The sequence below is a fragment of the Parasteatoda tepidariorum genome, chromosome 7 (genome assembly GCF_982258835.1).
Source record: "Parasteatoda tepidariorum strain Cologne lab strain chromosome 7, Ptep-v5.0, whole genome shotgun sequence".
Classification (NCBI taxonomy): domain Eukaryota; kingdom Metazoa; phylum Arthropoda; class Arachnida; order Araneae; family Theridiidae; genus Parasteatoda; species Parasteatoda tepidariorum.
Window position 1 is genome coordinate 58,296,209 of NC_141761.1, and position 27,684 is coordinate 58,323,892.

The following is a 27,684-nucleotide window of genomic DNA, read 5'->3' on the forward strand; positions in this document are numbered from 1 at the left end:
TGGCTACATCGAACAAACAAGACGCGCTTTAAAATTTAAATTTAAGAAGCACAATAAATATGTCCCGTATCGAGATATCATAAATTGCTGCATATTGTTGGAATTTTGGGTCTAAATTCAATTTTTACAATGCCAAAATTATTTATCCCTTAGTCTGTCTCATCAGCTTCTCTTAATTCCCTGGAATCATGTTTTATTCGTATGAATGTTGACTCCCTTTTTAACGGCCTTGTCACCACCCCTTCATAGCGCGTGGAAATGCATTTTGCCTCATTTGCCCCTGTCAACCTCAGTGATTTTTCTTGTTGTATTTTTTCCATATTTATTTTTATTCTCTCACAGCTACTGAGATTTTTTTTTTAGTTTTGATTCTCTCCCTTATTTTCCATTTCTCTTTGGCAACTTTCAGATCACTTTTGTTTCTTTTCATTCACGTCTGGCAAGTCTCGAAAATGAGCGTCTATTTTCGATACTTTGCATCACGCTGTGCTTAGGATCACTACATTGCTTAGGATCACGCTGTGTACGACTGAAACATGTCAATTGCTAATTCCAATCTGTATATTTTTGAAGCGAATGAAATTTTTTAATCTAGTATGTCTTACAGCTTCAGTTTCTTAAAATTTTGTAATTTATTTTATTTTAGATATTAAGTATTATAAAAATCGATAAATGTGATTTTTTTTAAACACCTATGAGTTTGGGCGAAGAATATCATTTTGTATGAATTAAGTCTACATTTACTTAATAGATTAATCAATAGGAATAATGTTTAAATAACGGGTCATAATTACATATTATGATAAACTTTTGAATTGGTATAATGAAATATTACACACTTTCTTGAAAAGTATTTATTTTAACAAACATATAAAAGTTCAATAACTCACAAAAATTTATTCAAATATTACAAAAAATATTAATAACAAAACATAAAAATACATAGACTATTTTTCAGATCTGTTTAATTTTTAAACAATATTTTCATTGATGTCTACAACATTACGCCAATTAGGAATCGTACAAAATAGCAAAAGTAATAAAAATATTTATAAAAAATATGTACTTCACAGAACAAAATCATTTACTTTTTAACATACGTCCATAAGTTAAATAATGCATAAAATTGTCTTCAAAACTTACGGACGAACTAAAATAACAAAACATAAAAATACACACGCATTTAAAAAGATATTATAAAATCTGGAGTAATAAAATGCATTTAAAATAATATTTATAAATACATAAAATACATAAATACTAAATTTTACCTAAACATTAAATATTCAAAGTTTTTTAAGTGAAAAAATCTTTAAAAGCTACCTGAAAGATTTTAATTAAAAGACGTTTATGAACTTATCCGTAAGAAATAAACATTTTATAAATAATATTATACGTGAAGAAGTTTAAAAAAACAGTTTAATAAGTCAAAAAACATTTACTTATACTTATGTTATAAAAATACTTATGTAATAGTTTATTCAATATAAAGAATTTTAATTAAGAGAATTTTGTACTCAAAATGCATTTTTTTTATGTAGAAACACTTAATGCATAGTGCTTTATAATTTATTAGTTAAAGCAAGTAAAGTATTAAGTGTCCAAAGTTTTTTTTTTTGTAAATTAAGTAATTAATAAATCCTTTATGTATTTTTAAAAGAATATTTTATAGTAAATTTTTTCGCGTTTAAAAATTCTCCAAATTTTTTTGGACTCTTATAAACTTTTTATAGCATTTCGATTTTTCTAAAAAAAAATTTCAGTATGCAAAATATTTTTTTAAATTATTTATCGATATTTTAAACTTTCTTTCAAAACTATTCGGAACTTCTGAAAAAAATTTTTATGGCAATCTACCGTAAATCAAGATTTAGAATGTATGTATATTTTAATGACTGCGAAATTGGGCATTGTGAAGTTAATTGTTGTGATTGTTATGTCATCGAAATAAAATTAGCTGGCAAATCAATCATATTATTTGGGGAAGAACAAAACGCAACAAAAACATTCATCAAGAAATATTACCAAATTTTATTTTTATATAAAAGCTCTAAGCAAATCATGTCACAGACAACACGCGTTCTTAAAATTACTTCTTAAAGTAAAAAAAAAAGAAAAAAAAATACCAATATTTTAACCACAATCGTGCAAAAAATTCTTTATGCAGACCTTTTCACTACAATAACAAACATTTATATTTCAGAGATACCTTTTTACAAAAAACACGTTTTTTATTTTAAAAAAACTTCATAAACTCGTGAGCAACATGTTCATGACTATCAAAATGTAAAAATAAGCACCATCAAAACAAATACGTCTAACATTACTTGAGTTTTTTTTTCCACTCCTTGAACTGAAGATTCTATAACTACGAAAAGTTAACGAGCTTTTTTTAAAACTTATAATCAAACTAAAGGGGTTTCCAATTCTCTTTCAGGCGCAAGTCACTAAGAAGCCTAAACATTTTTTTTCGACAAATTTACATCTAAGATTTTAACGCAAAACTAAATAAATAAAAGTACCCACCAAAAATCTTGGATATTTAAAAAACGTGAGCATTATTTATCATGTTTGTTTACCAATGCTATTTGCAAAATTTGACTTAGATTGTCATAAAGATATGTTATTTGAATAACACTCTCTCAGCGAGTTATACGCTATATTATAATTGTTGTGGGTGAACTATACTATTATTTATAGCCAGAATTGTTACTGCTGGTTATGAAAATAGAGCAAAATATCATTACGAAGAAGGTTTTGAGAAAGTAAAAAATATTAGTGATCTGTTTTTCTAATATTTAAAAAATTACTCCACTCAGAGAAAAAAGTATGGTAAAAAATACCAGAATATGGTAATATTTACCGTGTTGGGAAATGTCAAAAAGATGGGTAATTTTTATTTAAGCGCTTTGGTGATGATTTTGTTAAAACTAACCATTAAATATGACTCTATAATCTGCGATAATTTTTGGTAAATGAGGCAACATTCGGTAATTTTATAATGATACTTTAGAGCATGGCATAAAAACAATTTATTCGGATTAATTTACTTTTCAGATTTGTATTTTTTTACTATATGCGTGCCAATAAAAACTGTAAATTTCAAAACCAGAATTTCCTTTAAACCTTTACCATATGAACAGAAAAATTACCAAATCAATGATTTAAATGCAGTATATTCTGGTTCCATTAACTAGAATTATATTTCTTTTTCTACTAGAAGTGTCCTTTCAATGCAGTACGGTAATTTTACTAGAATTTTTTACTCCATGTAAATACAGAGATAAGAACTCTATTTTTGCTTAAATCCTCACATGAGAATTGGAAACCCTTTTTTTAAACAACATATATTGAATTCACTTTGCTCTTGTGGGTAACCAGCAATAAAATAACATTTCGTAGGAAAGAATCTATAAAAGTTTAAACATCACTGTGGAATTCTGGTCTTTTTCTCTTTTCTTCCATTGGAACTGGTGTACTTGTTCGTTCAATATCCTCCATAGGTATCTGAAATCATTAAAAACACATATAATTAAATTTAAAAAATTAGATGAACTATGTATACGCGTGGAATAACAACAATACACTGCCATAAATAAATTTCTCACTTTTGACTATTTAGCAATCACTGAGCTGTATTTCGTCAATTTTGATAATCATTTCGTCTCGAAACCACGTGATTTGTGACGAAACGCGATCTCTCAAATATAATGTAATAGCAAAAATGTGTATTTATCTCGAAACCTCATCGTAGTGCATTGTGGGTGATTGCTAACTAGAATTACGAAACTAGAATGAAAACTGGGCGATCGAAAATAAAGTGACGAAATAAGCCGATCAGACTGTATGGTAGTCAAGGAGTTGGCCTCTTTCCCGGAAGTTCCCGGGTTCGAATCATACATAGGGCTTGAGTGTAATTTATCTTTCTGTTCTGTTTGTCATATTCCGATAAATAAGGAGAACACTTGTTATTGAAATAAAAACGACTGTATGACGTTGTAAGAGCATTGAATTTGATTGGAACACTGAAAATGGCGCGTCTTATACTGACATGCTCTTAACAAATCAAATGCGAGATAAGGAATTTTTATTTTTGTTTCCGCGTAGAAGAAAATCGTCTGCAAGAAACAATGTTTTACTATTCTTTCATCATTTTCTTTAAATGCGAACAGAAAGACGTATATTTGTTAGGATTTTAAGATATCTTTTTTATTAAGTCTTATTACTTTGATTTTAATAAGTAAGCAAGCAAAAAGAAGGCCGTGCATTGTGATTTCTAGAGTTGGCGATGTTGATATACGTTTGCTCTGGGAACTTGGCATCCTTTTGGCGTTCTCTTAGATGCAAACATGCTCTCTCCATTGAGATAATGTTTTTCTTTTAACTTGCAACAGAATATAATTCTGCCAATTGCCATATTGAAATGTACCCACAAAAAATATATAAACTTAACACTATATAATATTAAATATATATACTAAAAATACACGAAAGCACATTTCTCTTAAGACATTGTAATGTTATAACACCCCTTAAAAAGTACCTGAACCTTTTAGAAAAATTTTATCCGTGTGTGGGTAATATACATTTTTTAAATCAAGAAATAAATTTAATATTTTTACTTGAGTTCTTTCCATATTTTAATATATTGTCATCCCTTTAAATCTGATATTAAGATTTCTTTACTACAAAAACTAAAGCTTTTCTTTAATAATTATTCTGCGTTGATATTAAAAGACTTCATTACAGTTATTGTTTTTATCATTGGGACTTAAAACTGTTTCTTTGTTTGAAGATGATCTTTACCATAATAAACATTTTTTTTCATTATCGATTAAAACTTTTTTTTTTAATTAAACTTTGTAAATAAAGATTTAGTTCGTAAAATGCGTACAGTTTGATTGGTAATTTGTACAAATGTTTTGTAGAAAATAAAAATATATAACTATAATGTACTTTAAAATACAATGTTATATTCAAACATTATCTTCACGCATTCCGAACAAGAGATTAAAATCGTAGAAAAAGTTAGAAAAGTTGAAGTGTTGAGAAAGTTAATAACAGAACTCGAGTTGAGAACAATCTCATTAGCGAAATCCTGTGGAAGCCAGCACACCAAGCCCTTCGTCTTCCATCCCATTTCCTTGAGTTGCAGGATAAGTATTTTTCCCGACCATTGAGGAATAAAATACCGAGGGTCTAACTTATCGGAGCGACGCAAACACCCTGACGTAGAAGACTTACATTCGGCTAACATTCTTTTAATGGCTTCTCCTGGAACCACTGGAGAGTCATTAAATGATTTCGTCGTCTGTTTACCCTCTGCTGCTTGAAGACGACACTGCAAATGTGCAGGATGGAAGGAAAAATAAGCAAAATAAGAAACCCCTTAACCCGCTGGGTATTCGAGTACCAAGCATAAATTTAGTTTTATTAAGTAGCCGCTGATTTATAAAAGTGATGCGTGTGGTGGTAAATAAGCCCTCATCACGAATTAGAGCGGATTTTGTTATTGTTGTTGATGATGATGATGGTGATTCTTTTGGAACTTTTTTTTTTCATGCCAAAAATATTGAATGCGTTGTTCACGTTGTTCTGGGTTTCTTGAACTCAACTTTGCATGGTCAATGAAAAGAATTTGACCAAATATGTTGCATGCAAAGTCCTCAAAATAAGAAATAAATTCATGAACAGGACAATTTTTGGTGTAATAGTCAAATTTTCAGGTACAAAGCTGTAAAAATTATCTGCTTGATGGTTAAAAGAAAAGTTTCACCATGAATATTTTTTGACTTAATAGTCAGATTTTTAAATATGAAAAGAAAAATATTCTCAGGTCTAAGATGGAAGAAAAAGGCGTTGTTGTATCCACTTGGACAAGCCATTGGCCTTGCGAATTAAGTGAATGAATGCGCACCTTTCGTTTGACAAGAGACCACGGCAAGGGTGAATGTACGTCTTGGCTCAGAACATCTCGGATAGATGGCAACATTAGTCATTCGTGAGTCCACTTCCTCAATTTAAGCATAGATCTGAAGGGGAGCAAATATTTTCAAGGTCTCTGTATCCATGTACTGCTCAGCGACTGACCACTGTACTTTCAATTCCATACATTTTGCAAGCACGTATCTTGCATGCACTCGGTGGGTCTCAGCGGAATCGAGCATCGAACCCCAGCCTCTCCTAGTTGGAGTCCGATTCTCTAACCACTGGGCTACCACGGCCCAAAAAAAAGTCCCACAGACAAATAATTTTTGACCTAATGATCGGATTTTCTATTAATCAAATTGGATTTAAGCAATCACCGAAAATTTTCTAATTAAATCGTTTCGATAATAATTAACGAATGAAATTAGGGACAAATGTATTACTTTTTGTTTACCTATCTTTTTTCCGAAAGCTTTTGACTATTGATTCCACGAATATAAAAAGGTAGCCGCAATTCGGATGACATGGTTTCTGAATCAGGAGGAGGATGAATTATTTGAACACGTTATCGTTCATCGTTTTTACTTTTTACGAATTCCACTATTTTTACGAAACTCATAGCGTGACTTGAGAAAATTATTATTATTATATTTATTAAATAATTGTGACTTAATAAATAATCATGATATTAAAATAACTTGGAATTTTTATGTAGCGCTATTACTTAACTTAATATTTATTATTTGATTTAATAATGATAAAAATTTTATGTGTCAAAAAATTTTCTTAAAATTTTATTTTAAATGTAAATTAAATGCCAAAAATTAACACTTTAACAAATTTAGTTTAATAGTATCTTATAAATTAAAGCTTAAAAATAATAATTCGTTCATTTTCATATCTCAATAGCGATTCAACTAGTTTAGCACAAAGTCTAAATTTTTTTAAGTGATCCATTGTTTACGAAGATGCAAAAATGTTTATGCCTTACAGTTCAAAAATTTTGGCCTAAACACCAAATTAAAAAATTTAAAATAAATTTTAAAATTTATTTATTATTAGGTCCTGAAAACATGAATATAGCATATATAGCATATTCGTTAAATTCGATCAATATATCAAAAGTAATTACAAGTTGTTGTTTTTGTTTTGTTTTTTTTGCATCTTTGTTTATTATATATAGTAATTAAAATTTAATTTTTCTATATCTTATATTCTTCAATTTTTCTAAAATTTTATTTTTCTACATATTTCTCTGCTTTTGAGACTTATCCCTTTTTTTAAAAAGGGAAAAAGTTTTTCGACGTATTGTTTAAATTGTTACTTAGTTTTTTTCATAAAACGAAAATAATGAATTGCTGGAATAAGTCAAAGCTATCTAAATAAGCACTAAGAAACAAATGCTGCTGGAAAATCTAAAAACATCTTAAATAAGATACCTAACTTCTTTTAACTTTCATTGAATATCACAATTAGTCAGAAAATTCTCATGAGAAAATGCTAAAGGCTATAGAAAAGAAGGAAATGTTAATCTAAATTTTTAAAAAAAACTGCGTTTTTATTTAAAATTATACTGCGTTAAATTATTTGATCTAAACTGATTTTGTAACATTTTGAACCACGAAAATGCTTTATAAATCAGAACAGTTTTAAAGAAAAATTTCTTGATTTAACGATGCTTAAACTTCAAAGATCTAGGGCTCAATCCACAGTGCCACATTGAAGCCCGCCCATCTTCAGACACATAAATACCAGCTTCTCTAGTAACAACCATGCCATTGGTCACGAAATTGTGAAGACTTAAACCACAACGGGATGTTGCGGAAATTGCTTTACTTTACTCAAAGCTTCAACGTTCACACAATTGAATCTTTAAATCTAACCCATTAAGTACTACAAATTTCATATATTTGTGTTTAGTATAGAATTTGATGGATCCGAATGCGAATTATATAGCGACAAATATAGAATTACAAACTCAAAATAACAAAATCAAACGGTGCGAGAAACTACATCAACTCGGAATCACAAAATCTATATATTAATAAGAAGAAGTCTAATTTCCTGAAAAGAGCCTTTAAATTTACCCTGCCTATAACACAATTTTGAATTTACTCAGCTTAAAATTTAATAAAGCTTAATTTAGGAAAATTTTATAATCAGGTTCGTTAAGTCGTCATAAGCGCAACAATAAGTCCGAACAAAAATTTTGAATATAATCTTACAAAATTTTGAATCAATAAATTAATTTTAATGTAAAATAAGCTTTCATCAAATTTCAAAAAACACGGTTTCGAGAAAAATGTGTCAAAAATTCAAGTTGGGCTTATAACGTTTCAAGTTTCATCACGTAAATAAACACAGTTGCTAAGAATATTTCCTCTCAAATTTTAAGAAGAAAAAAAATTCGATCTCTTAAAAGTTTGAAAGTTGTATTCGCATATCCTCTAATGTAACTTTCATTCTAAATAAATAAATTTCAGAAATATATTTTTATCATTGAAAAATGTACTCAATAAAAAGCAGAATTAGAAACAAAATGCGATATAAAAATCAAACAAAAGATCAAAGAAATATAATAAATCTCATATATTTTTACGAAAATTCAGGAAAGAAAATTATATTTTTTATATTATACATAATGGAAAGGGGGAAAGTTGAAGGCCAAAAAGAGCTATAAATTTCGCAGTTTCTGAAGCATCTGAAGCCGCTATCAACAAATGAAATATGACTTTGAGCTTCAACAGTGGATAGGGCTCCTGTTTATAAGTTATGCCAGATACAGGCAGGAGAAGGCGAAACAGGAAAAAGAGTTTTTTCTTTATCCCAATAAAATCGGCTAGACGCGCTTTCATAATATGCGAGGGATGAAAAATAGGATAAAAAAAAGTTTAGATGCGAAACCAATTTTAGTAAATCCTTCAAAAATGCTTCCGAATCACTGAACCCTATAGGAGAGAAGGGAGAAAAAAAGATAAAATAAGCCCGAACCCCGGCTTATTAATTTCAAATTTATGAATACCAAATTGTGCGTAGTTGATAGTAATGAATGGCTTGAAAGCTATTTCTTGTGAATCTTGGGCTCTAGAAAATCTTGCAAAACAAATCTGCATAGTGGCAATATATCTTTTTGTGCGACAAGATACTTGAATTAATCTCAGATGTCAGTTTTTTTGCAAAGATACATTACAAAATCAACAGAACAGAAAATGAACAGAAGCTATCATTTTTCAAGATTTTGAAGAAGGAAAAAAGATAATTGTGACATAAAATACTAAAGAACGATATAATGCTTGAAGATGGAGATTAGATAAATATAATTATGTCTTGCCATTTCTTATAAAATGCCGTAATTTGCTATTTTCTAGTTGAAACAATAAAAGAAGCCTGATTATATTTGAAAAATAGACTGCAGTCTCATTTCATTCGATGATGTTCAGTTTAGTTATTAAAAAATATCCCATCAACATGCATCAATTCAAACTTATTGTGAAAATCAAACGTTTAAAAACATTCCCTTCTTTTTTAAAGTTACGCTTTGTCTTAATTTTAAATACGCAGTTTTGTAGTTTGATCTTTCTTTAAAATTCTTTCTTGCTAAATGATGCTTCTAATCATTCAAAATTTTAAATGAAGAAAGTAATAAGTTTTATTTGCAGCATTTCAGATATACTTAAAATTTTATTACAATTATCATCCAGCACAGAGCTCCACTTAAGATTTGAGCACTAAATGATTGGAAAGTAGTCGCTATTTTAATAGATAATATGGCAATTTCATTTGCTTAAACTGGTCAGAAAATAATTTTAAAATTTTGCTTTTTCAAAATGTAGATTTTAGCAATATCATTTGCAATAAAATACCAAAGTAACTTCGCGAGAATAAGAGGGAATATAAAATTATCAAAGTTAAATTTTTACAATATTTCTCAAATAAATTTAATGTTATAAAATTACATAAATTAGCTACTTTTTATATACGATAACTTAAACTTTGATTTCAAATATCCCCATAATCAAGACGTACCCAAAAAAGTACTTTAGATATCAATAGCTAATTTATGTAAAATAAATATACATTACTGGAACACTTACAATAGTATCATATTAGACAATTATTGCTATCAATAATGATTGCGATATTTTTGTACTACCAGTGATATTATTATAGATTCGAAACTTAATGTAAGATTAGATGTAAGATTAGATACAATATATTGTGAGAATAGAATGTGATTGTCACGGTATTTAATATTATTATTATTTCTCGATTTATTGATATTTTGCCGGGCTATATTGGCAAATAATACTCGCAATATCTCCATTACGGAATAATTTAAGTGTAATCCCGTATATTCCACTCATAAATACATAGATAATCATCCCATAAAACTCCTTTGATTTGCAAACAACCTAATTTCATAAACATTGCGTATCCATTTTCGATAACTTGAACAAATTATATGAACTAATTTTACAAGCATTTTCATTCTAATTTTCACGCTGGAGCAAAATAATGACAGTAAACAATGCATTATAAAATAATATTAAAACTGGACTTAATAATATCGCGATCTTACCTCCATGTGCATTAGTTTACTCCTCGATGTACTCAATTCCTTAGTTTTTTCTTCAATGTATCGTGTAACTCTTTTCGATGCTTGGGGATTAGAACAATGTATCCAACAGAAAATTCCTTTCAAGACTAGTGTAGCTAACACCCTGAAATACATATTTGGAAGTTAATTTAAGAATGAAATATAATAAATAACGGTAAGGGGTTTTAATAATTATTAATAGCAAGATAATTTTAAAATATGATGCTGATTGTAGTGCAGGAACAATAAAAGGTTTAGATTATTTCTGAAATTTTCATTACCCTAGTTCTGATTAAATGCAAACTAACATACAGTTGACAAACTATTTTTTTTTTTTTTAGTTTCTAGTTTTAAATTGTTTAAAATAATTTGCTGTAAATATTTTGCTGAAACACTAAAACACTGTCAAACTTAAATTCTTTAAGCAATTTCTATAGCCTATATAAATAATTTCTATAGCCTATTAGTTGCATTTCGTCTTGAATGAGATGCAAAATTTTCTTTGACATCTACGTAAATGCAACCCAGACCATTATATTTCTTTGTTCGAAATCTTTTTTGGAAATGTATTAAGCGTCTTTTGTAATTTATGCCAAAATAGGCCATAATAGCCAAAATCATCACCATTTTATTTCTTTTGGTCACTTCAAATAATCCAAACCCATTTATATTTTTTTTATTGTTATTACACAGTAAAATTACTACATTTCCATTTTGATAATTTTTCTATTATTGTAGAGACAGAAAATGTACTTTTTTAGGCATACTTTCAAAACGTCTCGGATTATGTAAGAATCAGTAAAATTAACATTTTCTTTTAAATACACTTTAAGTCAATTAAAAATTTCTCAATGCTAATTTGAGGTGTGAGTCACAATACATTTGTTTAGTATATGGTATCAAAAAGTTTGATGACATTTCAATAACTAAGTTTTGGTGATAAGCATTTATATGGTTTCTTAAAATATTAGTTTATAATAATTCTAAAATTTAAAATGCGTAGGTTTTTTATTTCATAAACGGAAGAAAAACTCAATTTTCAATTTTATTCATTCAACTTGTATTATTGTCGATATCAGTATATATATTGCTTCTAAATATTACATTTAAGTAATTTTTTTTATAAAAATGACTTGGAGGAAGCTGTAATTTCTTGACAGGGATTTCTAATTTTTCTTTTCTAACGCTTTTATTATTTCAGTCATAAGATATCATTAATCAAAAAACAAGTGTTATTCGATCCAGATATTTTTAATTTTATAATTAAAACAACTCTGAATTAGGCTTTTTTGTTTGGAAAAATTACTTTAGAAGATGTGTTGAGCATGAAAAAAATTAAGCCTAGTTTATAAAAATGTATTAATTACAAAATCAAATGTTTCGATAGAAAATTGTTTCATTTGTTTTTAACTTAATTTGCTTTAAAAGTCCCTTCATTTAGCAATAGCGCTGTTTGTTTGTCTCTTAATAAATATAGAAAATTCAGATGTTCAAGAGAATCAAAATTTATTATGTTTCATGATGAATATAGAAAAACAAATCGTCCAAAAGAAACACAAATGTATTGTGTCTTTTGATGAATATAGAAAAACAAATCGTCCTAAAGAAACACAAATTTATTATTCTCTTGATGAATAATGTGGAAAAACAAATCGTCCAAAAGAAACACAAACTTATTGAGTCTCTTAATGAATATAGAAAAACAAATCGTCCAAAGGAAACACAAATTTATTGTGACTCTTGATGAATATTGAAAAACAAATCGTCCAAAGTAAACACAAATTTATTATGTCTCTTGATGAATATAGAGAAACAAATCGTCCAAAGTAAACACAAATTTATTATGTCTCTTGATGAATATAGAAAAACAAATCGTCCAAAGGAAACACAAATTTATTGTGACTCTTGATGAATATTGAAAAACAAATCGTCCAAAGGAAACACAAATTTATTGTGTCTCTTGATGAATATAGAGAAACAAATCGTCCAAAGTAAACACAAATTTATTATGTCTCTTGATGAATATAGAAAAACAAATCGTCCAAAAGAAACACAAATTTGTTGAGTGAATGTAGAAAATCAAATCATCCAAAGGAGACAAATTTATTATGTTTCTTAATGAATATGGAAAAAAAATCACCCCAGAGGAATAAAAAGTTTACTGTATCTTAAAAAGTTTGAATTTTTCAGAGATGAGCCCTTTTCGAAATTCAGTTGTTTTTTGTAATCATCACAGATCGACTTTATAACTAAGAGAATTATCAGAAACTTCTGACTTTTTATTCTATTTCAAAACTCAAATCAAAAACTTCTATGCAACACTGAATTAGCTACCATCAGTGCATGTCGTGGAGGGGAAGGTCGGAAATCTCACGTCCTTCAATGACAGGGCGCACTCACCCCTCAAGAGTTACGTGCGGGAAACACAGTCTTCTCATTTCCGTACGTCACGCTTCCCCTGCTCATTACATGTGAATGATGACGTCACACACATGCTCGCTTTCACATCAACTGGAACCGCCGCATTTTGAGACAAGGTAAATCACCCAATATTTAAGTACAGGAGGCCCCGGCTGTATAAACACTTTCCGACAAACAAGCATATAAAACAGGACGATGGTGGAGTGGAATTAAGTTTCGAGATAGAACATGTAATGTAAACATATAACGAACTTTTTACCCGAGAAACTGTACACTTTAATGGATTAAGGGATTATTGTTCATTTCAATATCAAATTCATCTATTTTTAAAATTCTGCTTTTCTTCCTCGATGATATTTGAAAAAGACTCGATGATAACTGAAAATGATATTTGGCAAGGGATTATTTAAGAGAACAGCTGATAAACAGCGATTTCTAAAATATCTCTTTGTTACCACATTTATAGCAGGCCTTGAAGAATATGTCTTTAAAACAAGGGTGTTCCACTGTGACCGCCCTTAACCTAGTTAAAAAGTAAAGAAAAGCAATTTAGCACTGTTTGATTGAAAGTTTAAACTAAAATGTTTCGAATAATGAACTCCTCTCCATTTCTCTGACAATCAAAAAAGGAGAGGTTTTTTTCTATTGCATACCAATTTCCTTAATTGTGATTTATCAGATTTAGAAATGACTTTTGTTTTCTCCCCGATATTAATTAGATTAATTTTTTGTCTTTAATTTCGGCAAGGATTTTAAAAATATGCATTACGCTTTGCATGGATTCGGTGACTAAATTTTCTTATAAAATTTGACTTAATAGTTTTTCTAGAAATAAAAAACTAATCAACTGTTAATTTCAGATTACCACTATATTATGTAAGATTTTGATGAAATTAAATATGTACGAGAAAAGAAATATTTTTTTTTAAAAAAAGGGAAAGAACCCATATTTTATTCAAATAATATTTAAATCAGATAAACTCCTAACGAAGACCACACAACTGATTACATAAAAAAAGGATATTGCATATGCAACTTAAATATACAATGATGCATTTAAACATGTTACACACAAAAAGAACATAGAAACTAAAAGGTGAAAAATACTAAAAAATTAAGGAAAAAAACTAGAACTTTGGAGAAAAATATTAATTTTTTTATATGAGAGAAATTTAATTCAAATTTTCTTTGCATGCAAACTTATACTACTTCGCAGAATTTTGTAAAATTGTATATTAAATTAAAATAATAATAATAATTTAACACATATCTTAATAATATTACTCATTTAAGTGTAAAGGAATACTAATTTCATCTTGAATATAGTCAATTTCTAAAAAGAACTCCATCGTTTTGTTACTTTTGAGTGTTCTTTTTTAAACTGTAGTGGTTATTATTTTAATTATTATGTATTAAAAACTATCAACTTACATTATACATAAATGTATTATTTATTTTTATTCATGTAATCAGTGATCATTTCATTTTAATTTTTAGTCCCCAATTTAAAAATAAAATTTATGCACCATAGTTAGTTTAGAAACGATAAATTGATAATAAGGCTCAAAGTATTTTTTTAAAAAAATAGAATTTTTTTTCTCTTGAGTTTAAATGACTTAACAATAACTTAGTAGTAAATAATAATATTAAATAGACGATAGAGATTTCGTCTCCTAATGAGGTAATCCAAGTTTGAATCCCAGCGATGACTCATTCATACGAACACTGCTTCCAGCTCTCACCGACCACAAAGCTGACTTAAAATATTCTCAATTGGGTATACTATAGCCTATGTCACAGGTTGTGTTATTCCTACTAAATTTAACCCATGAGCGGCATTTTCTGCGAGCCTAACTTCAAGCCACAAATAAACAAACGAAGTGTTTGATCGTTTAAATAGCTGCTCGCCAGATTTTATTGCATTATAAAGAAAATTAATTGATATTCGATTTTTGATTAATAATTGATTTATGTGGATGGTGGCATTTATGTGGATAGTGGCATAGAATTTAGCATTGCGTCATGGTAAATGTTATTCCTACTAAGAGGAAGTAGTTGTGTTTTTTTTTATATTATACCCAATTGTAGACGGATCATGGGTTCGAATCACCTTGCCGTCAAGCTAACCACGGGAGGAGTTCGTAGTTTTGCTCTCCATGTAACGCAAATGAGGATTACTGACATCAAAAAGTTCTCAGTAAGGTTTAGTTTGTCCCAGTTACTGAGCCATTAGTTCCGTTGTTACCTGGCTTGGATTCAAAATTACAGGGCTATGGAGTTCAACATTGATAGGCGTTAAACCATAATTAGTCGGCTGGTCTACAGCAGTTACGAAATAAAATAAAATATTTTAACGTTACTGGCATCAACATATTTGAATAGAATTTGAAAATTATATGCAAAGTTAAATTAGTCTAGAAATAAATTGCAACTATGATATTTATTAATCACATCAAAATAAATTGTATTCTGCACTCTTTAAAATGAAACCTTTTACATAAATAAGTAATCGTGTTCTTATTCATTAGCATACATTCTTTTTCATTACCAGGTTGGGTGTAAAATATGCACACTCAATTATATTCATATTAATTTAATAAAAAATCTGGCATCTCTTCAATTTTATTTAAAATCTTTTTCTTGAGAGAGAAAAAAAAAACACCAGAAACAGTTGAGAATATAATTATTTCCATACTAAATCTTTTCAAGAACCGGTTTACAGATTCTGTGAATCAGGGCCCTGTCTTGGGGCCTTCACAGCGCGTTGTAAACTGCTTAAAAATTAAATCAATTTGCTCATAGGCCAACTCCCTTTACAAAAAGTGTTAAAGAACAACGCTTTGCCCCAATCATTATTTGTCTGGTTTATTAATATCTAGTGATAGAAAAAATAATTTCATTCTCCAGCTAGGTAGATTTTAAGAAACCCATTTTCGATAATTTTAAATTTTCTAGTTTTTTCACACTTTATCAAAATTGAATAAACTTTTTAATAAGTGAAAGGAGGATGCCTGCATAATGAAGTAAAATTTACCGTGATAAAGAATAGGGTAATATTGTAAAGAATATGATATTTTACCATATCATATAGCATGGTAAAGAATATAGCCTAGCATATGGTAAAATTTACAGTGTTTCTGGCTCTATGGAAGCACCAAAAAGCGCTTGTTGATTTTTACCGAATCGCTTTGGTAAAGAGTTTGGAAAAATTAACAGTAAAATATTGTTAAACATATGGTAAAATTACAATAAAATATTGTAAATTATTCATTCGCTTTAGTTTACTTTTCAGTTTTGTATTTTTTACTAAATATGTTTAAAAAGAACTATAATTTTGAGAACCAACATTTCCAGAAAACCGTTACTATATGAAAGGAAAAATTACCAAATGAATGGTTTAAATACCATATATTTTGGTTTTATTGATCAAAATTATGTTTTAATTTTACCAAAAAAGTTTTTTTTTGTTATTACTATACCGTACTATATTTTTATCATAAATGTTTCTCCATGTACTAACTATTTATATAAAATTTGACAATTGATTAAAGAAAATAATTTAGGTATTTTAAGAAATATCTAATGCACATGGTTATTTAATAAACAATAAACAAACTAATTTATTTATAAATGTATCTGATAACAAATCATTTTATAGAAAATTTATCAAGTAAGCATTAGCTATAGTACTAACCATTAAATATTATTTAGTGCTTTGTTTTCATTTTTAAAAGTCTATTGCTCTTTAATTGGCTTTGATAAAAAAGATCTTTAATACTTGGTTTATATTTAAATTTTACAAAGGTTTTTAATTACGAGATATTGTTTTGAAATAAAATATCTAATATATACGATTTGCTAATAAGAAACAAACAAGTTAAATTAAAAATATTATACGAATGTACCTAATCACAAATATAAATATATTTGGCGAAGAATTTATCAAAATGTGCAACAAACATTTGCTGTCCATAATAAATTTTCTCTCCCTAGTTTTAAATTTTCATATTTTTATTTATTTAATCCCATTCCTCAATTATCTCTCATCTTTTAAGATCAAAGTGTTATCAAACGTAAAAAGCCACACTGAAATAGTTTTAAAAAGTTTAATAGTTTTAAATCAATTGGGAATCCATTCAATAAATATTATTTTTAAAATGATATTCAATGACCTGAATAATGTATAGAATAGATAGAATAGACGAAAGTAATTCTGAGAATTGTAGAATTATGTTGATTTGTGGAATTTCTCCTTGACCTACATTCAGCTTTGTAGTACTTTTTTTTTTTAGAAGTCTACATGAAAGTTGTCTGATTCTTATATTGCTTCTGATATTAAATAAACATAACAAACAGTGCTTTTCTTTTATAAAATAGACAAAAATATTTACTATGAAACAAAATCTTAACAAATTAACTAATTACAGTCCTTTTTTAATTTTAAATAAACTGAGTTTAGTTTAAATACGTCAATTTGTATTTGATAAATAAATATTTTTTTCAGTCTGTTTTCATAAGTTAATACCGCATTCAACCTGTTTCAATAAAAAAAAAATTCTAAAATAATAAATCATTGAGAAAAATAAATGTCATTTAATATTTTCACTGATAAAAATTAAAACTATTAAAAAATAAACGTATTTATGTTTGATATTACATTAAATAATTTTATATGACTTATTTTTTTATAAGAGATTAATACTTTATGTGTTATAATCATTACTGAATGATAGGGATCGGATGTATTTTTAATAAATGGTATTCTTTTCCATTTGATATTTAATACTTTAAGTGCATATTTCATTCTCTTTTAATAAGTTTCTTTTTCGATATATAATCACATCAAATTAAATTTTTAAATTATTTGATTTTATGTAATAAGAATATATTAGTAAAAGGAATAAAATAATGACAATGATAAAATTTGGTAGTTAAATTTATAACATCTATCAAGCATTTTAAAGTTTTAATCAGCGAAACATGGAGCCAAAAATTTTATTTTTTCGAAGCCAATTATAAAACATTTGACTCTTGAGCTTAAATTAAATAATAAACTCATTGTATTAAGAATACTTTTTATGGTATATGATTAGTGTAAATGTTAGTAAAGGAACTAGTTTGCAATTAGATTCATGATTATTTAGTAAAGAATTAAATTTAAATTTAACTCGATCAATATACAAAGTATACATATTTTATAAGAGCTTTGAGAAAAGTAATTGTGTATTTCCAAATTTTCTTTTGTGCAATTATTAAAATTATATTTAAAAATATTCATATCTGAAAAGAATGATGATTGAGTAAAGTGAAAGGAAAATTATAACGTTCATTAAAAGATTAAAAAGCTTGATTTTAAGGAAACAAAAAATAAGAATTTTTCAGATATTAAAATTTTTAAGACGTAGTACTTTATTTTTTGTGCTTGCTTTTTTTTTTTTTTTCGTTGAATTTGCATTTTTTGCTATCAGGAAAATGTAGAATTGATATATTTCACCATTAATTAGCAAATTAAGTTCAATATCAAATACATATAAAAAATTTATCGTTCTGTTTTTAGAAAAAAATAAGAAAAAAACGCATTTAATTATAAGTGAAAAAATCATCACGATTTTTTTCTGAAACATTAATTTTATGTCGATATTTTCTTATGCTTAAAATTCTTTTTTCTTTTATTTGTTTAAAAAATAAAAAAGCACTTTATAATCAGTAAAGAATTTTGATTTTTCTTTTAGGATTTATTTAACATGGAATATTTTTTAAAGCGAGTCTTATTCAGACTATAAATAAAATATCATTCAATGAGATGTATTGAAATGTTCAGAAATTATTTTGTTTAAGTTTATAAACCATATTTAGAAATTTACAAAATTACAGCAATAAACTATTTAGAAATTGAAAATTTATTAAAAAATTTCACTTATTTATGCATTTATATTAAGTAGAATTATAACACGAAAATATACTTTTATTTATTACACGTAAAATAAAAATTAAATTAACTGATAACTATCGATATTTTCATTAAAACTCTAAAACTTGTATTTTTAAAATGAACTAATTATTTGAGTTCATTATTGAAAAGTAAAATATCAATAGATAAGAAATTGAATTGTATAACATATAAAATGAAACAAAGAAGGAAAGAAAAAAAATGGCATTTCATATTATATATAATCTAAATTATTGCGAAAGGTTATTTTTAACTTTAAATTTAAACTAATATTTTCTTAGGGCAAACTGAACTAAAATATGATAAATAAATAAAAAATTTCATAAGAAACCTATTCTATTAAATACAAAAAAACTTTAACTTATATTTTTTAGATATACAATTAAAAAACAATCACTTATGCTACATTTTTTTAAATTGTGTTTGACTACTTACATGAGTGCTAGGAAGCTCATAAGATACAACTCCATGTTTGTAAACAACCTGTTGAAACCACGCAGTCTCTATTACCACTTCTAAACAACAGTTTGCAATAATAACTATTTTTAAAACACTGTCATAAGTAATAGAATCATTTAACCATATTGTACAGTTAAACAATTTTAAATCAACGAAATATTTAACTATAACATGTAACGGTACTTCAAGCTGCTTGGCGTTCAATCGATGAAACCGATTCCATCTATGTTCTAAATATACCTGTACATTATTAAAAGGAGAATGTTATTTTAAGAATAACTTATTTAAACACGAATATTTCACGGCAGACGATTTTCTTTAAGAACAAGGGTTAATTGGCAACAGAATTTGAAAACAACGGACCACGCCCACAGTCAAAAGCTTCGATCGCGTAGGTAAGGACGCTCAGGTGTGTAGAATGTGAAGAACCTTTAGTAAATGAAGCTGACGGTGTACTTTTACTCCTGGCGATGTTCTACGCACGAGTGATTACGTAACTAAAATAAAAAATAATAAACTAAAACTTGTTCTTTTGCCGCGTTTATTGAAACTGTAGAGGAGAAAAGTAACGATTTATTATGCTTTTACTTTTTTTAGCAATGATTCATAGATTCTTTACAAATGCGGTCGCTCTAATAAACCATCTTGACATAATTAAACCGCTGGTAAGCGAACTACATATTGGGTCACCAATGAAATACAGAAAATAAATAGTGGACAAATTTTGCTGTTTTAACGCATGCATTTTTATGTCTTTTAAATTATATTTTCACTTAAAGTTACAGCTGTTCAGTGCGTAATTATATTGAAAATAGTTAGTGATATAAAACATTCAGTTTACTTTCAGTATAGCAATATTGTTTGCCTTCTTTATATTAAGTTTGAAAGGTGAAATTTTTTTCCTTAGCAATAGAGTGTAAGGGTTTCATTTATATTATTTATTCATTAATAATTTTATTCATTAATAATTTTATTCATTTAAATCACACTAATCATCAAAAACTTAGAATTGTTTTCTTTTAAAGTAGAATCTTAAGATCATATAGTCTACTTACCTATTCCTAACCGATCACGGCTCGTTTAAAAGAATTATCGTTCGATTAAAATCAAAATTGTAAATATTTTATTAATTAAAAAAAAGGGAGAACGCTCGTATAAGTACTAATGAAAGTTTTTAAGTATAGTATAGTATGGTATATAGTATAGTATATAGTATAGTGTATAGTATATAGTATAGTATATAGTATAGTATATAGTATAGTATATAGTATAGTACAGTGGTCGGCAAACTTTTTAGCAAAAGAGCCAAATATGAACATTACAACAATTTTTAAAACAAATTGGGAGCCAAATCTGCTTGTTTAGTAAACTTTTATTACACTAAATAAGTAGTACACTAAATAAAACTAAATTTCATGCTTAATAAATATTTATTAATACGAACAATGTGCTTGCATCTCCTTGGAAAGTTTGAGTAAGTCAAGTTTGCATGCTGTTGTTTTTAATTTTAGGCATGATTCAAAGTTCTCATCAATAAGAGGACTTCTCAGTTTACTCTTGATAATGTTCATGCTTGAAAAAGATTGTTCGCATACATATATGTAGAACCGAAAAGGGAAAGAACAGCAATCGCGAGCTTTTTCAGCTGATTGTAAGAGTCAGGAATACTATTCCAAGCGTTGAATATGATCATGTCTTCCTTCTACAGGTCATTCAAAGCAGACCACTTGTGTTGTGATGCCAATTTGTTCCCGCGCATGCTTGTGGTACCTTTGTATCACACCGGAGTACGCCGAGAACATGCGAACAATTTCAGCCTGTAGCTTGTACATGGTTTGTGTTTACGTTTACGAAAACTAATAAACTTTAACTCGATGTTCGTTACGTATTTTTACTACAATATAAAATTTTAATTACCTATCTATCTTTTAACTTAAACAAAAAAATTAGACATGTTCTCGATTTATAGAAGAATTTTAATTTATCAAAATAAGATGTAATTTTTTTTCTTACCAAGTTTTTTTTTAAAATGAAAATATTATTGCGCCTTCCTTGGATATTTGTGCCAGAGCCGCACTTAAGGAGCCAAAGAGCCACATGCGGCTCCGGAGCCGCACTTTGCCGACCACTGGTATAGTATATAGTATAGTATATAGTATAGTATAGTATATAGTATAGTATATAGTATAGTATATAGTATAGTATATAGTATAGTATATAGTATAGTATATAGTATAGTATAGTATATAGTATAGTATATAGTATAGTATATAGTATAGTATATAGTATAGTATATAGTATAGTATATAGTATAGTATATAGTATAGTATATAGTATAGTATATAGTATAGTATATAGTATAGTATATAGTATAGTATATAGTATAGTATATAGTATAGTATATTTTGTAGTAAGATGAAAAAACTTTTTTGTATGTTTGTATATTTTCGATATTTTAAAATGTTCTAAATTAAATAATTGTTTTTCATTTACGTCAATAATTAATGATTAGATTGCCACTTATACATCCATTTTAAGATTATTGGCATTAAAAATGTACTTATTAATGAGACATTTTCCCGTAATGAGTTGAATAATATGGCACGCTACGAATGAGTCATCAAAATATGGACAAGAATTATTGTAAATATAGTAACAAATGAAGGGAACCGCGTAACTAATGAAATATTATGAGACTAATAATATGAATTTTAAAAAAAATTAAATCTTTCATAAAACATTTTCTATGTTACATATTTTACTAATGATGTTTTTGGTGATAAGTCTGCTCCTTCCATCACATAACTTTTAAAAAAATACATGGTTAAACGCTATTTTTTCGCATATGTTTTATCCTCATTTTTATAAATCGATGCCAGAAAAATTTCATGTGTATAAGTTGCGTATGTTTTACCTCAAATAATTAAAAATGTGCTCTGCGTTTTTATTTCCTACTGAGAATGGTGTAAAAGGAGCAATTTAGCTTCCAGACTTTGCATTTTTTCAAGATATTTATGAAGCATGTGAAATAAAAAATAAATTTAATTAATACTTTAATTTCTATTTTTAGGAAAGCTTTCACATTTTGACTCAAGTTCGGGATCGTGACGCACAATAAATAGCCAAAAGAAACGGGATGTTTACCCAAAAAACAGCCAATCTTTTTTTTCTAGTTTGGAGAATAATCTTACTCCATTTTTATTTATTTCCAAGCATTCCTCCAAGCCATGAAATAGGATAACTTAGCATGCAAGCGTATCTTTTCATGAATCGCCAAGTCGTATCTAAAATCGAGATATTTTATGCAAGTTGTGACTCGATTTCATCTCGAGTTGGCTTCTCTCAAACACAATAAATACAGATATCCTTCTGAGTACAGCTGCATTACATGATCTTCACAGCCCCTATTCTTATATATCTTCTTTCTCTGAAAAAGCTGACTTGAAAGATTTTTCAGACTTTTTCGGGATATGATTTCCTCGCATCTTTCGCATTGGTGCGAATATCTTCGAAGTGTCCGAAAAAGAACTTTCTTTTTTTATTATTTTTGAGTATGCTGTGTGAAATTTTTTTTTCCTGATCGCTTCTCCTGGTCCCTGGTAAGAACACTAAAATCGACTCTCCTATTCTTTTTCCTAAATCTGTTGAAATAGATCCATAAAGGAAGGAAAGGCTATTGCTGGGTATGGGGACCATATCTTCGTAAAATACTACACATTTTACTCATATGTTTTTAAAACAGTTCGATAAATTTGAGAGAACCACAATTAACAATCAAAACCACTTTTTTCTACTTTATCCAATTATAATAAATCGTAGGGATACGTTTCTAATTAATATTATTTTACAAAAAGGTAATTTAAAAACATTTAAAAAATTTTCTTTGGGGGACGACAGCAAATCATTAACGAATATACAAAGATCAGTACCCAGTATATCAATTTATTATTTGTAATAGGAATCTTTAGGAATTCTTTTTCAAACTAGCAATAAAATGAAACCTTTTCCGTTCGTAATGTAATAAGATTGTAATAATATTTTTTAAACTACACTACCCTATAATATGGAAAAGATACTTTCAGTGTTTGGAATTTTTTTTAAATTTTTCAAGAAATACTTAGAGGATTATTTTGTAACTTCAGAGAAAATTAGTTTATGTGTTAATGTTATGTGAAAATTAGTTATACTTAGCAATAAGGTTTATGATTTTCAGGGGTTTCAGGGACCAACAATAAATTACGAACGAAAACAAATATTTTCCAACACCTTTTACACGGAAATAAGGCAATAAGATTGTAACTTATACTAAATACTTTGGTTGTCATTTTCAATAACTGCATGAAATTCAATAAGCCTAGCTTAAATATTTATACAAATATGGACATTTTAATAAACTAGATTTTTTTTCCTACGTTTTTTTTTTTTGCTATAACTTTAAAAATAATCTATAAAATTAAGCAAAACTTTTAGAGTAATTAAAAAATAATTTACAAAATGGCTGTTTTAAAATTTTAAAAGAATTCGTTTAAAATTGCTCAAAATATGAGTATTTGAAATAGTGCTTTTACACGGCACATGCATGGAAAAAAACTTAAGAGATCTTTTAATAATTTCGTAGTGAATCGTATTTGCCAACTAATTAAAAAAAAAATCTGATTTGAATAGCTTAAAAATTTAAAGAGTTTCAATCAATTTTCTAAGTAGTTTTTGTACTTTTTAGAAGCTCAAAATGATAAGGGATTTTCCACAAATTGCATTTTGTACTATTAAACAAGATTTATTAAAAATGACACCTGCATTGTGGGGGGATTATCCACCATAAAGTGTTTTCCTTCCTTATACCATTGCAGTTTCGTTTCCGGACGATTATTGTGCAGTATTATCATATTTTAATAAATTTTGTTTTATGGTACAAAATAAAATTTGTGAAAAACTCCTTTTCATTTTGAGCTTTTTTTAAAGAAATAATAAAACTACTTCGAAAATTTTTTGAAACTTTTTAAATTTCTAAGATATTCAAATTAGATTTTTTTTTTCAGCAGTTGCAATATACGTTTTACTACAAAATTAGGAAAAAAGTTATTTGAAAATTTCTGCGCATGTGCAGTATAAAAGAACTAATATAATGTAACTATATTAAACTTTAAATAGTCTTATTTTACGTAGTTCTTAACGAATGTTTTTCAAATTTTAAAACAATAATTTTGCTATAATTTTTAATTGCTCTAAAAATTTTGTTTAATTTTATTAAATATTTTTGAAAGTATACCAAAAAAACGTAAGACAAAACAATTTCTTTTTTGTAAAATTATCCCTATCCCCATAAATATATAAGTTGGTTTCCTGAAACTCTCTGAAACTTATTATTACCACAGATTTTTCTAAAAAATACAAAACTTACCAGTGAATTTATTAAAATAAATAGTTTTTATATCATGCTCTAAATTATCATGATAAAATTAATCACCAAATTTTATCACACATTATAAAACCATATTTTATTGTAAATTTTACCAAAATCATTCCTACAGAACTTCGATAAAAATTACTGAGATTTTTGATATCCCCATAATGCCATTAACACTATAAATTTTACCATATTCTGGTAGTTCTGAGCATGCTTATTTTCTCGGTATGATTTTAAATTTACTGAGTTAGGCTCATTCTAATCATTTTCAATCAGAAAAACAGTTTTGCTAAGAATCTTAGAAACACAATTAGACAAACTTGAAGAAAAATTCCTATGCTGTGTCTTAACCTCTTTCAGTACTACCAGAGGTATTGATTTGCTTTGGAACTTGGAAGACTTTGTGACCCCCACAGATTTAGCGTGCACCAATTACCATTTTGTACACGGGAAGGCTTCGGCCGTCGGGGATCGAACTCACGATCTTTTGAACATGTGCCCAATGCCCTACCAACCAGGCTATAGCGGCCTTCAATTTTAAATAAAGCTTTATAATGTATTGAACTAGTTTCGATGAATAAGGCGTAAATAATACAAATTATCAAAATAATAGTACCATGTTTTCCATTTGTAACAGAGATTTAATGTAATTATATTTAGGATGAATGTGTGGAATATAAAGTTTCATGGCACAAATGGAGAAATCGACTATATAGTGCCAAACTTAAATGATATCAAGCGAAAAACAGACGGTTTTACTAAATAAATCTGACCCAAAAACCACAAAAGTGATAAGATTGCTAGACAACTTGGGTGCCTCATTGTACTGAAAAAGGAAAACAGTTTGAAGTGTTTGCTTCTCTAAGAACGTAATAAAATTTGATTTATTATTTTTTTAGCATACACTGTTAAAATTTCATTCTAAAATTATGGTAAAATAACTTGCAGCCGTCTGTCCATCCAATGAACAGTAAACTTTACCGTAAAGAACATTTTTTTCCTTTACGGTTTTGAAACCGTTTACAACTAGTATAATTAAAAAAACTGAATACAAACCTATACGAGATTTTTTTAACAATTTACAACTAGCATGGTTTTAAAACCGTTAAAACATTTATCTGGACATTAGAGATAGTTTAGTAGCTTTATGATGCTGTCGTTGATACGTAAATGAGAGTATCCTATTCCAATAGCACAGGGTCACAAATTGGAGAGTACGGGACATTATAAACGCTTCTTGAGTTGAAGTTAATGGAGGAAATATTGTGGTTTCAATGTAGTGGCGTTGGTGCTGAGACTCGAACCCCCGTTCTGTAGGCCATGAGATTAATATATTTGCCCTCTCGGCTATAATATATACCCATCTGCAAATAACTAAGTGGCTTCATTAGATAGGCCTAGTTGGTGAGATAAAATTCTTCTTACTAAACTGTATTAGTTGAAAGCAGTTAGTAAACGTTTAAAAAAATACCATCGTATTAATGAGTTATTTGTCTGTTTTGTTTGAATATGGTAAAAAAATTAATTAAAGAAATTGTCATATAACCTTTCTTTCCGAGAAATTTCTAACAGTGTGTATTCATTTTTAAGTTTGAAGACTTGAACAAAGGAATTTTCTTTTTGTCAATTCTTGAAAAGTCAAATTAGCATCCCCTTTTAACTAGTAGTTTATTGATGTATTTGCAAAAATACCCGTTTGTACCTTGTTAACTCAATTTAAATCAAAAATATAAATTTATTGAAACAGAAAGTCAACAGAAACACAGCAACTTGTACTAAGTTTTGTCGTTGTTTTTACAATTTTTAGAACTTTATTGCTCCATTAGGCCTAAGTAACTAAATACTTACTTATCTATGAGAGAGACTATAAAAACTGCTCACTTAGAAAAAAACGAAAATGCTATGTACTCATTTATTACTAGCTTAAATCACGAGAATAATTACAGATTGAAACAAAGTTATAAAAACACAACAATATGAATTTTATTAAAGAGTTCTTATTTTCGCAGTAACTTCCTAACTTTGAAAGACGCTATTGCAAATAATTATTACTCTCACTGAAACAAAACAATTAACCAACTTTGCAAAAGAAACTAAATACTGAATTCTGATGTAAGAAAAAATCATTAGTGATTAAATATTATATAAAATTTTGAAATAAAAAAGTATTGAAGGAAGAAAAAAACAACTTTGTTAGATTTATTTCAGCTCAGCTAACTTCTGATAAAAAAAATAATGCTACAACCACAAGTAAATAAAACACTTTTATCCCCAAAAAAATGAAAAATAAAGGGTGATACAGCAGCAGGTACAAAACTTTTTTTTTTGAAATGTTGACTTCGAAGCATCTGCTAGAAGACTAATAGTAAAATAAAAGTATCAGACGATATTTTCTTTTTTCCGCCGATTTTATTTTTTTTCTTTCTTCTTTTGGCATCAGAAAAGAATTTTTCTTAAAGTCGCCTGAAGCGTGATCAATACGAAAATTACAGCGATTTTGAACAGCGAGAAATCAAGGACGGTCCTACAAACGGTGGCATCACAAAGTGTCAAGATATCTTTTTTTTGTTCTTGATTATCCATAAAAAGAAGAAAAAAAATCTCTGAAAATTTAAACTCACGTCTTCAGAAAGTAAGGTATATTCTTTTGTCATTTTTATTTTTAACATTATTTTTATTTCGTGGAACAATTTTTTATTGTGTGTATTTCAGATTTCTTAAAGCTTTGAAATTTAGAAACATGTCATGTTTTTCCTCCTTTATTTTGTTTTTTTTTTATTCACTCAGGCATTTTTACTTAACGATGGAGAAAATATTTCTAGCACTTGTAACTTAACACGCTGCATATTTAATGCATAAAATATTTAATGTTTGACCAAGTTTGAACTTTTTTTATGGGTTACATTTTAGCGATCTTAGTGA

At 27.7% G+C, this 27,684-nt stretch overlaps 2 protein-coding genes across 2 annotated transcripts in view; one reads left to right on the forward strand and one right to left on the reverse strand.

Annotated features, from left to right (window-relative positions):
* LOC122269131 (cytosolic carboxypeptidase 6-like) overlaps nucleotides 1–27,684 on the forward strand; it is a 553,508-nt gene that overhangs the window by 472,225 nt on the left and 53,599 nt on the right. The gene's annotated exons all lie outside the window — the stretch shown is intronic.
* On the reverse strand, nucleotides 840–19,842 carry LOC147807166 (uncharacterized). Its single transcript, XM_087167877.1, has 3 exons — nucleotides 19,332–19,842; nucleotides 10,508–10,649; nucleotides 840–3,507 (listed from the first exon to the last, which is right to left on the reverse strand). The coding sequence occupies exons 1-3, from the start codon at nucleotides 19,364–19,366 to the stop codon at nucleotides 3,421–3,423; spliced, it is 264 nt and encodes an 87-aa protein (XP_087024003.1). The 5' UTR covers nucleotides 19,367–19,842; the 3' UTR covers nucleotides 840–3,420.